At 35.4% G+C, this 13,433-nt stretch overlaps 1 protein-coding gene across 1 annotated transcript in view; it reads right to left on the reverse strand.

Moving 5' to 3' along the window:
* LOC150085745 (lateral signaling target protein 2 homolog) overlaps nt 1–13,433 on the reverse strand; it is a 430,079-nt gene that overhangs the window by 314,376 nt on the left and 102,270 nt on the right. The window contains 2 exon segments of the mRNA XM_090374675.1: nt 6,561–6,592; nt 6,594–6,651. Coding sequence (XP_090230801.1) covers nt 6,561–6,592; nt 6,594–6,651 — 90 coding nt within the window.

Consider the following 13,433-nt stretch of genomic DNA (forward strand, 5'->3'; position numbering starts at 1 on the left):
AGAAATTTGCCTCTGGTATGGCATCAGTGTTCGGTACAACTTATGTCTGTGAGCAAGCATTTTCAAAACTGAAATATGTAAAGTCCACATATCGAACAAGGCTGAGTGATGAACATTTAAAGGCAATTCTCTTGGTGGGTGAAGCAAATCAAAAGCTAAACGCAAATTCCATAAATCACATTAATCTTTTATGCTTATCTTATTTCTAATGTCGCCTTCCTTGATAAGTTTTTGATAAATAAATATATTTGTTATCTTTATTTTTCTATATATTCTGTATTTTTGCATATTTTGTGTATTGGTAAATAAATATATTCGTTGTCTTCATTTTTGTTGTATTTACTGAATTTTACATATTGAACAAAATGATTATACAGCCCGCGCTCGTCAATCTCTCGGTTATCTGGCCCGTCATGAAAAAAAGTTTGCTGACCCCTGATATAGATGAACAGTGCACTGTTGAGTCAGTTTGGTGTGACTAAGCACTGCGAAAGCAAAATTAAGAGTAGGACTGTGTTATAGGCCTAATCACTCGAATGAGTACAATGAACAATAGTACAGAGAAATAGAGTGGGCTAGTAAATCAGAATGTCTTATAATAGGGAATTTTAACTTCCCAGATATTGACTGGAACTTGTGGATTGGTCACTCACACACTAGTAAGACTTTTGTGGATTTATTGGATGACTGTTTTCTGCAGCAGCATGTTCGAGAAGCAACCAGAGAGGGTACCCTCGGTCTGGTTATCAGCAGTGATCATTCGTGTATTAAGAATTTGCAGATAAAGGAACCACAAAGTGGCAGTGATCACAGTGTACTGTTGTGGGATTTACTTAAAGATATAATTACCATCAGGGTAAAGGAAAGGGTTTTTGCCTCCGTAAAGGTGAGTACAGTGGTCTCGGACAGTTTTTAAATTCTGTACAGTGGGATCAACTGACGATGTTAGCAAAACAGTAAATTCTAAGTGGGAAGCATTTAAGGAATTAATCGTGGATGCTACTAAAAGTTTCAGACCTATTAAGAAATATTGTTCAAGGTTTAGGCCTAAATGGTTACCAAATGAACTAATGAGACTCGTGACAGAGAGGAAAAATGCATGGGATGCATATAAATTATCAAGTGACCCAGAAGCCTATTGCAGATATAAGCTAGTCTGTAATCAGGTCACAAAGGAGATTAGGCAGGCGAAGACAGATTACGAGAAATCTTTGGCAAAAGATGCTAAGAAAAACGGCAAGGATTTCTTTACTTATATAAACTCTAAAAGGAAGGGGATGAATCAGATTGGTCCACTTGATATCGATGGTTCGACTGTTGATGATCCTGCTCAGATAGCAAACAGAATGAGTATTTTGCATCTACATTCACACATGAGGAGTTATTAAGTTTTGAAAATGGCAGAAGGTTCTCAAATTTTAGCAGGGTGCTTAATGATTTTGTAATAACTGAGAGCAAAGTGGAGGAGAAATTGTTGAAGTTAAACATAAGAAAGGCACCTGGGGTGGATGGGATCTATCCAGTTATATTAAAGGAGGTGGCAAAGCAACTAAGCAAACCCTTAGCCATAATTATGAGAGCATCCTTGGACTCAGGGGAGGTCCCCACGGACTGGAGATGTGCAAATGTATCCCCAATTCACAAAGAGGGATCGAAGGGTGACACGAGTAATTACAGACCAGTTAGTTTAACTTCTGTTATGGGTAAAATAATGGAGTCACTGGTTAAAGATGCATTGCAGGATCATCTGGACAAGACTGCAGCAATAATTCAGACACAGCATGGGTTTGTTAAGGGAAACTCTTCTGACAAATTTGATAGGATATTATGATGTGGTTAAAAAGGAACTGGATGCAAAAAATAATTTTGATATCATATATATGGATTTCAGGAAAGCTTTTGACACTGTTGCGCATGGAAGACTATTCTACAAATTGGAGCAGAACGGTATTAAGGGTAAGTTGCTACAATGGATATAAGGATGGTTGAGTGGGAGAAGACAGATAGTGGTAATTAATGGGTCCTGCTCTTCATGGACTAATATTATTAGTGAAGTCCCACAGGGTTCGGTGTTGGGTCTGCTGTTGTTTTGTATATTTATCAATGATATTGATGAAGGTATATCAGGCTTAGTATCGAAGTTTGCAGATGATACAAAGGTTGGCAGGGTTGTTAATGACAGTAATGGCAGTGGGCTACTGCAACAGGATCTAGATAATTTGGGCAGATGGGCTAAGAAGTGGCAACTGAAGTTTAACCTTGACAAATGCAAAGTACTGCATATGGGTATAAGTAACCCCAGAGAAATATACCGACTGTGTGGTACTTCACGTAAGGTGGCAGAAAATGAAAAAGACCTGGGAGTAATTGTGCAGTCAGATATGACGTTTTCTGAGCAATGCAAACAAGCTGCCAGGGCAGGTCATGGGGTTTTGTCAATGATATATAAGAATTTTGCTAGCAATGAAAAGGAGGTGATTATCCCTCTGTATAAGGCAATGGTCAGGCCACGCCTTGAGTACTGAGTACAGGTCTGGAGGCCTCATTTTAGGAAGGACGTAGATTTGCTTGAGCGTGTACAGAGAAGGGCAACAAGACTGGTGAGGGGAATGAAGGGCTCCTCTTACCAAGAGAGAGGCTTAAGTTCTGCAAATTGCAGTGCCTGGAGACTAGACACCTGCGCAGTGTTGTGATTGAGGTGTATAAGGCCTTGAATGGGTTGATCATGCTGAATTCTGATGGGATCCTTCCACTTGTTCAGATTACAAACCTAAGGGGGCATAAATTCAAATTAAGAAAAGACAGATGTAGAATAGATGTGCGGAAATTTGCCTTTAGCCAGCGGGTGGTTAATTGCTGGAACAAACTTCCATCTATCGTTGTGGAAGTTGATAGGTTAAATAAATTTAAGGAGGAACTGGACAGGCATTTGGAGGGAATGGTGTGATTTTTTTTTTTTTTGGCTAATGCTGCATAAGCTCATACACTTGCCTTCCTGCATCACATGCCACTACTACTACTACTACAAAAAGCACAGTGCGACGCTCCTCTGCCAAACGGTTTTATCCAGAACTGCATGAAAAGAAAGACCACCCGATTTCCAATTTTGAAATGATCAGGTAATTTACGAACTCCACACTTTTCTTTTCTAGAATATTCTACCACTTCTACTTTTAATTTCAGAGTTAACTGTTTGAGACATACAGTAGTACAGCACGAGAATGTAAATTCTTACCTCGGCCTAGAACACTACAGAGAATTTCACAATTGTCCAGATTCTGTGCACTTGAAATTTACTACATTACTGTAATAACCACACATTCTGAGGAAACAAAACTGAGCCTTAAAGAATAGAGAGCTTGTAGTGCCAGAGATGCAAATCAGTTAATTTTTTTATTTTGAAGATCTAGATAAACTATATGTTTAGTGGTGATAGACTACATAGCGGTTTCAATCGAAGTATCCAATTAAGTTTGATTGACAGTTTTATTAATGTAGCATGTATTTGTAGAGGACTAAAGAAAATGAATTAGAGTCCATTTGTAGTACGTTAATTTTTTTTTTTTTTTAAGACATTTATTGTATGGTACTGTATTACAACAGTATTTTCATGTTTACACTGAAACTCCCCTCCCCGCTTCTCTCTCAGCAACAGCATCTCTCAGGTATACAATTTTAGTGCCTTTCTAAGTGATGCACATGCCAGTGAACCTGCTTCAGACAGTCAAAACGAAGTTCGTAAATTCCATATCAGCAGTGATGAGCATATTAACAACATTCTGATCTACTTTGTAAGTAATTCGTAGGTATCAGAAGTCTAATTAGTGTCACTGGTACTGCAATGACCTTGACATTCACTTAAATGAAGACCTATGAAAACGTATATGTGTGTGTTACCAGTAAATGGGTTCATCCATAATTTTACCCTTGAAAAAAATCTAAGTGTCTGCTGCAGGGAGGTTGAAAATCAAAAAGGACAGCTATCAAAGTGTCTGCTTTAGACAGGTCATTTAACATCTAATTTCAAATAAGCAGACACCACTTGTGGGCACTCAGGCTTTGTGTCTCAGTGCCCACAAGTGGTGTCTGCTTTAGAGAGTTATCTTAAAGGAGGGTTCACTGTACATATATATATATATATATATATATGTTCTGACACTGAAATCAGTTGATATGCATTTATATTCTAGTTATGTATGTATGTAGAATACTATATATACTGTACCGGATAATAAATAAAGATTGGCATGATTAACCTTTTATATTTCATCAAAAAAAAAAAAAATCCCTCCGTTTAATGTTATCAATTTTCATAAACAAATGTGAACACAATAAGTGGCACCCACTGTATGTACGAACATACTTACGTACGTGTGCACGCACGCACGCACACACACACACACACACAGCGTGTTTCAATTAAAATGCATTGAGATCTCTGTTGTTTATTTTTAGGTTTAGGCTATTTGTTGTCTGGATTTTTTTTTATATACAAATTTGTATGTATATATATATATATATATATATATATATATATATATATATATATATATATATATGAGATGAAATTTTTGAATTTGGTGTTTAAATTGGACTAAATATTAATTTTAGATTTTATAATTTCCAAATTTATAATTTTGCCTTAACTGCTTTATTCTCAATGGGAAATTTAGCCCATTTTTCAGTTTAGCCTAAACACATCATCATTTAACTGACTTTATTTGAAGACAAAACAAATAAAATGGCTGTATTTGATGACCGCTTTTCAACAGCCGAATTTAGTTGCATCAAACAACTAGCTATACAAGGCCAGTTATGTGCCATGTCTCCTCTTGCAAATAAGAAGAAAGAAATAACATTAAAAAGAATTATTTAAGAAAAAAATCTGGGGTGGAAAATGGCAATTTCAAAAAATAGATCCTTATGAAAATCCACTATCAGGAAAACAGAAAACGGATAAATGACACAGGAATGGACATTTCAGTGCTTAACTGTGCAAATTTGGCTGTTTCTTATCAGAGTGAATTTGTTTCTTTTTCATTTAAGCTTCTATTTTGTGAAATTGCAATTTTCCACCCCAGATTTTTTTTCTTAAATAATTTGTTAGTTCAGTTATCAAAACTGCAGCTATTATTTCTACAAACTGAAGGTAACAACCTAACTGATAACAACGATAGCAGATTCAAATAATTTTAATCTTATAACAAAACAACATACACACCACAGAAATAATTTACAAAATTCTACTTTAGATATTCAAAATAGAGTCAACATGTACTATATGATCAGATCTATTTCATGAAGAAACAACTGTGCTTGCTGTGTTCAGAAATAGTGTGAATGTTTACACTAATAGAATGCTTGCATTACACCATCTCATCAGGAACCAACATAATACAGCCTAACAGAGAACCAATAACCATAAAAATTCCATTAACAGCAGTGTTTCAGTGTCTCTGAGTTTAGTCACAAGATAAAATCTTATATGATACTGCTGCTGTTAATGGCTAATCTCTGAAACTCTACAAGTTAAAACACAAAAATGGGCTATCAACATTTAGCATCTTGTGACCATTCATAATGCCTGATGCAAATGAATTATGCAATCTTTAACACTTACAAAAAACAGATTAGCCTGTGGAAGAAGAAAAGATGCCACTTTTAAAGACAGTCATTCTCGTCCTTGCCTTTTACAAAAAATCTAAAATCTAAAAGTTTTTATATTTAAAGTTCTTATGTTCATTTTAAAGTTTTCATATTATTCAGGATTACTCGCTCCTGACCGAGTGGTCAGCAGTACGAACTCATTGAGTGGACAGGGGTTCAAGTCTGTGACTGCTAAATACGATTAACATTTGTATTGATGATTTATTGGAAACTCCATTGACCTGGTAGTCATGCCAGAGTACAAACAAGAAATGAATTTTCAAAAATTAACCATCTGTGGGCTAATCTTTTTTAGGGCAGTTGGAACTGCTACTCATCTAACCCTGCATAATTCCACATATCTGTCATTCTCATCCTTGTCTTTAACAATGATATAAAATCTAAAAGTTAATTCTCACTTTGGGGAAAGTTTTTAATATTCATTTCATCTTACAGATATATGTCTGTCATAGTAGGCCCGAGTTACTCATGTTGTTATCAGCAATATTGGTGCTGGGTTTCCTCTGGAGATATCATGATCTGTATTGTTAATAGCTCAATAAGGGCAGTTACAACTATTGGAATTTCACCTGGCAGCCTCTTAATTTTAATAGAGGAAGTTACTAATTTTAATTCTAATGTACTAATTGTTAGAAGTGTCTCAAAGATCAAAATACCACAATAAAGGTCAGGTAATTTTCTTTAATTAGAAAAAATACTCAATTTGTTAATCATTATAAAATATAAATAGATTTTCATATTAATAACATTTTATGAACACAATGAAATAGGAAAAAAAAAAAAAATTCTATACATAACAAAACTTCAGTAAATGTATGCACATGCTGCAGGTATAAATATTTAACACTTAAGTCTTTTAATTAAAATTCATACATAAGAAATTTCTGACATACCTTAACAACGTTTCTGAGAATAACACCACTATTTTCTTGCTGCACATAATACTCTTTTGTACTTTTAATTGGAACCATTGCACTTACGTAACTGTTAATTACGTAAAAATAAATAAATAAATAAAAAATAGAATGAAATACTATCAAGTTTTCAAATGAAAAATGCAATAAGCACTTTCTATGGAGAGCTTAATAGATGAATTATTGGTATAAAGTAATTCTTGAGTATTTTAATTTACTACTAGAAAATATTGGTTAATATCACTGTAATTATGTGAGCGAAGGTAAATAAAGCCAACACGAGAAAGCCACCACTTCAGGAAACTTACCAGACAAACTCTTTTCCCACTACTGCTGTTTCCCCCTGCATTTTCAGTAAACTGGCAGTCCATGTTATCAGTAGTGGCAGTAGAAGTAGAAGTCGATAACGATATGATTAATTTTTTCTTATTATTAAAATGCACATTATTGGAGTTCATGAATGTTTTCACAGCTGAAATTTACTTACAGGTACACCGTCCAGACTGCCTCAGTCTTAGGGTGTTTACTCCCCCTTCCCGTTTTAAAATAGGAAAACGACTTCAACAGACAGCGTATGTTATCATTAGTGGCAGTAGAAGTCAATTTTCCTATTTTAAAACAGTGAGAAGGGGGGAATAAACACCTTAAGACTGAGGCAGTCTGGAGAGTGTACCAGTAAGTAAATTTCAGCCATGAAAGCAGTCATGAACTCCAATAATCTGCTTTTAATAAGGAGGAAAAAACTAATCAACACATAGTTATCAACTTCTACTGCTGATAACACACACCATCCATTTACTGAGAACTGCAGTAGCCGGAAACATGTTTGTCCAGTAAGTTTTCCGAAGTTTGCCATGGTTCTTGTGTTGGTTTTCTTTACCTTAGACCATCATGTGCTATAATTTACATTTAAAAAAAAAAAAAAAAAAAAAAAAAAAACACGCACTTGTGTGAAACTATCCAATAATTTGACTGTCAGTTTCATCAGAATGTGTCAATACTTTACATGGAAATCAAACTCTCGCAGCAATGCTCAGTGAGATTTCCCATAATGGATCAATGCAATTACTAAAAGGAATTACCGCTATTTCATTTATTGCATCTAACGCTATTCATCTATTTTCATTTATTGCATCTAACTCTATTCATCTATTTTCAATTATTGCATCTAACTCTATTCACAAATGCATCAAAGCAGAATTATTATTATTATTAGGCATAGAGTGCAAGGAAGCCCGAGGCTTATGCTGCACCAGCCAAAAAAAAATTCCCGAGTTACCCTGAGAGAAAGAGCAACAAGAGTCAAAAGTAGAAAGGAATCACCAAGAAAGAGAAGAATGATGATATCCAACTCAGGACCATGGGTGTGAGCTGGATATCATCATCATCCTCTTTCTTGGCGATTCCTTTCTACTTTTTGACTCACACTCTCTCTCTCTCTCGGGGGTAACCCAGGAATTTTTTTTTTGGCTGGTGCAGCATAAGCTTCAGGCTTCCTTGGACCATATGGCTAATAATGTTGCAATATGCCAAGTACCAGCTTTCAATTATGCTATTTTGTTTTAAAACAATATATTTCATATATTTGTGTGTGCCAGAGCTTCATACTACCTAACTCCAGCAATGTATGCACAAAACTTCCTGTGGACATATGATTTACGATTGCAGTTTTATATTCATTTAGACTTCAGACAGTGCTGCTAATGAAAGTCAAAAAATTGTATAGGTCTGAACTCACCTTGTAAACTGCATACTAATATTTCGAAAAGAATTATAAAATTCAAGAATTGAAACACAGAACTAATAAAGATAATGAAACCAAAAAAGATTGAATTGAAATATAACACATTAGGTAATAAAGATGCACCTTTGATGTCCATAACTTATTATATTAGAGTTTAAAACAAGGAATACAGAACATCATCATCAAAGAGCAAATTGGAAATATTCAAGTAAATACTGGTAATCAAACGATAAATTAAAAGCACAAAATTATCTTCTCAGATCACACACTCTCTCTCTCTCTCTCTCTCTCTCTCTCTCTCTCTCTCTCACTGATGGAGGGAAGGACACATAAGCAGAGCTAGCATTAGGCATATGCATCACACTTGTTAGTGCATTCACACCAAGTCTGTTGGAGACTTGTTCAATCAAATTTTCTCTTATGTAGCAGAAATAAAGGCAACAGGGTAGCATAAGGTATTAACTACATTTTACTGCAGTACAAACTTTGATTCACCCATTGTCCAAAAATATTATAGACACATTCAACCATGTTAATATGATGCTTTTTAATTCAGCACCAAAAATCTAAACATAGTTTGAAGTACTGTCAATGCATTAGGTGGTCAGCTTAATGCAGTGGTTTTCAACCAGGGTGCCACAGCACCCTTGGAGGCTGCAACAAAGTTCCAGGGGTGCCACATAATTTGGGTTTAAGTTACTTAAACTTATTTATTTCATTATGAAAAGGTACATCCTTATTATTGTGTTCCATAAACCACAATGACAGCATTTACATATGTCAAGTGATTATTCTATTTACAATTCCCAAATATTAAAAAAAATACAAAAAACCTCAACATTATAAATGATAACAGTTTCATTACGTAGAATGTTACGTTACAGTTAATCTTTTGTGCTCGCTCCCTTGTCGAGTGGGTCTCGACATGACACAAACATATGCCCCAGGACTTATGGTAAGACACAAACATGTGCCCCAGGCTCAATGATAAGTTGCTTACATATATTGAAGATATATTTGGCTACTTGGATGAATTTTCTACATCTTACCTATATCAGTTAGGATTTTCCATGCTTACCACTATAAAAACTAAGAGGGAAAGACTAAAAACGATTAAGGAAGACGTGAGAATATGTCTCTCCAATATACCACCTAATATCAAAAAGATCTGCGAATCGCACCAGGCACAAATATCTCACTGAAAAGTTACGTAAACAAAGTGTTTAAATACCTTTCATTGTATGGTATCTATGTAATAATTTACCTGCGTTTACACAGGTCACTTAGGAACAGGCCATTTGCTTTAGGTTCCATAATGCATGTTGCATTATGTGTTGCATCCGAAAGAGCAAGACTAAAATATTTACAAATGTACAAACTATATCAGGTCACTTCATTAGCTGACATTAATATACAAAAAACATTACAATGGAATATCAAATGATGGTAGGCTGGTCAAGAATTAGCAAGCAAATCACATGCACAAGGTTGGTGAATGTTATGGTGGCACTTGTCTTTCAATGCTATGAAAGTTGGCATGCGTCCCATGCATTGCCAATAGCAAATGTCTGATTCTGCCCAGTAACCCATGTGTTCCTTCCATTTAACGTTCCCAATATAGTAGAGGTACGATTGTAAATAGTTTAGTATTTTGTAAATATTTGTATAGTTTGTTAATATTTGTATAATGATACAGTCCATTCCGGTTATTTGGGACATATCAGGACTAGTGCATTTTGGCCCGATCAAGAGGCTGCCCCAATTATCCGAAGTTTCACGTAAATAGTTAAAAATACAATGTACCCCCCCCCTCTTTACAATTGGTTCACAGTACAATAAAATCACGTTACGACGAACTCAACATAGTAAAGTACCGTTCACTACACGATGTGCAGTAAGCGCCCGTCATTGTCATCACGTTTGTGAATTGAATTTTAATTCCATTAAACGGCGATTCTAATTAGCGAAAATAGGAGGAATATTATCCACAGGCTATAAAAGTAAAGATATATTAAGCACAAATTTACCCTTTATTACCTTACCAGTTAAAAAATTAAATGATATGTGAAAATCGGAAGAATATATGTAATAATCAGAATAATTAATACGTACTGTAATATGTACATACGAACTAGTTGACATTTCTGTTCACTGACATTTGTGGAGGGTTAAAATTTAAAACAGTAAAAAGATAAGCAATCAATAACAAAGAACACAGCACACACAAATCGCAAGTAACACAATACGCGCAAGTGAGGACGGAGTAACGAGGTACAAAGCTTTAAAAATAGGAATGAAGAGAACATCTCAAAATTAATTTTTTTATATGATTGAAGATTTCACTGAAGTGCAAACACATTTCACCATAATAACCCACAGAATTCCAGCTGTCGGTATTATCACAAATTCAGTAAGATCGAGTTTACTGTCCATTTGTGATAGATTTCACTAACAGAAAAGCCCAATAAACAGGTAACTGCTAATTGTTTTATGGTTGTGACCTCCAGAATTCTGACCGAACCACATGGTACCGTCAGAGACGATCGTAGGGTAATCTCCAGAGCTGCGGTCTCCTGCCCTGATTAAACGGCATGCTGTCCCAATTAAGAAAAGTAAACCCTGGCTATTTTTTTGTCGATTGGTTTCTGTTTTTTAAGATTTGCCCCAAATAAACGGCTGCCACGATTAACTGGTAGCCCAAATAACCGGAATCCACTGTATATTATACTATAGTTAATATATTATACTAATATACTAACATTAAAACACACTTATTGAAATCTAGTCCAATGTAATTATTTACCTTAATTTGAGTACTACAAATGCTCAGATTAAGCATTAAAATGCTTAATCTGAGCATTTGTAGATGTAATTGCCCCGCCAATTTTCTCGCATTGGCTCAAATAAATATCACTAGTAGGAAATCTTTTTTAATGTGTGTAAATATATATATACATATATACACACAGCAGACTCTCGATTTAGCGGGATAGGATTAACCAGGACACTTCAAGACTCCAAATTAAAAAAAAAAAAAAAAAAACAGAAATCGTAAAATTCAAGTAATAACTAAAATAGGTATAAACAGATATTTTGCAAGTTGTAAATAAGTGACAAGAAGTGGCGTTATAAGTCGTCACTGGGAGATTAATACGCCTATTATCTTTGAATCCCCACTGTCTTCACACCAGCCGCTCGAGAGAGAGAGAGAGAGAGAGAGAGAGAGAGAGAGAGAGAGAGAGAGAGAGAGAGAGAGAGAGAGAGAGAGAGAGCGAGCGAGCAAATGTTTAGTTTGTTTTAGTGCGTCGCTTTGATTGTTGTGTTCTGTCACACTGCAAAAGGACAAATTTTGTTTTGTTATTTATGTCAGGGATATCAAAAAAATTTTTATAATAAATATATATTTTTTTAGGATTGTTAGAAATCGTGAAAATTATGGGTAAACGCAAACGAGTTGCGCTTTCAATTAAACGGAGACGTCAAATCATTCAAAAGTTTGAAAATGGTGCATCCGTTAAATCTCTAAAAAACCATTATAATGTTGGTGACCAAACCATACGCGACATTGTAAAATATAAAGGGAAGCTATTCGATTTAAAATTGACATCGCAAAAAATAAAGGGAAGCATCATACTGGACTCACAAGTAGTATGTGGTAAGTTTTTTATCTATCTTCATATTTTTTTATGTAGGTTGCTGAACATTTTTCGATACAGTAAGTCCCCGACTTATGCAACTACGGATTTACGTAAATTTGTTTTCACTCAATTTTTTTTTTTTTTTTTAGGATTGTAAAATTTAAAACAACAAAAGAAAATAATAATAAGCAATCAATAACAACGATCATAGCACACACAAATTGCACAAGTGAGATCGGAGTAACAAGCAAAAAAATAGAAAAGAAGAGAAGTTCTTACAATTATTTGTTTTTTTTATATGATTGAAGATTTCAGTGAAAGGAACAAACACTTCACCATAATAATGTAAAAACCCGGCGCCTTCGTAGCCAGGTTTTTTGGGCAGGAGCAGCAGTGCATAGCACACGCTTCTTGATTAGACCGGGGTTCGAGCCCATGACCACCAAATACGGAGGATGCAGAAAGGTCAGGGAACGACCACTGCATATCCCGGAGCAATATGGCCTTAGTTGCTAATGCTCCTAAAAACCAAATAACAATAACAAACGTAAAAATCCACAGAATTCCAGCTATTGGTATTATCGCAAATGCAATAAGATTGAGTTTACTACCCGTTTATAATAGATTGCACTAACAGAAACACCCAATAAAAAGAAAAGTGCAAATTGTTTTCATTGTTTTTTGTTGACCTCTCGAACGGAATGATAATAGTGAGTTTTTGTCTTAACCCTGTGAAATTTTACCCCGGGGGGGGGGCCTCACATCAGGTGAGTATGGGCTTGGTAAACCCAGGGTCCTGAACTGGATATCATCATTCTTTTCCTTTCTTGGTGATGCCTTCTACTTCTCTCTCTCTCTCTCTCTCTCTCTCTCTCTCTCTCTCTCTCTCTCTCTCTCTCTCTCTCTCTCTCTCTCTCTCTCTCTCTCTCTCTCGAGCGCGCGCGCTGCGCGCGCACGCACAGGAGGGTAACTCGTGAATTTTTTTTTTTATTTGGCTGGTGCAGCATAAGCCTCGTACTTCCTTGTACCATATGGCTAATATTAATAATAATAACAAAGTTCTTTTCAGAAAATTTAATTTTGACTGTTATCATGGTGCCGACTAAGAGAATAAGTGACAGTGGTACGAGGAAATCAATCAAGAAAAAGAAATCGATCGATTTGGATCAGCAAATTAAACTAATAGGAATGCATGAATATAGTCAAAGATTAACAAGTATCGCAGTGAATTCAGATTTGTTAATAATAATATAGTAGCAATATGTTACAAGTCATTCCCAAGTTACGTAAAACTCGACGAAGTAAGTAGTCCTGGAACGTATCGCTTCCATATGTCATGGACTTCTGTATTCCTGGATTAACCGGGAAATCAATTATCCGGGATTTGTTTTTTACCATCTATCCCGGAAAATCGAGAGTCTATTGTTCTTTTGTCCGCCACTGTATCTGACTCCAGCAGACAAACACACT

Source organism: Mastigoproctus giganteus, chromosome 5 (assembly GCF_048544385.1).
Source record: "Mastigoproctus giganteus isolate SK-2022 chromosome 5, ASM4854438v1, whole genome shotgun sequence".
Lineage (NCBI taxonomy): Eukaryota > Metazoa > Arthropoda > Arachnida > Uropygi > Thelyphonidae > Mastigoproctus > Mastigoproctus giganteus.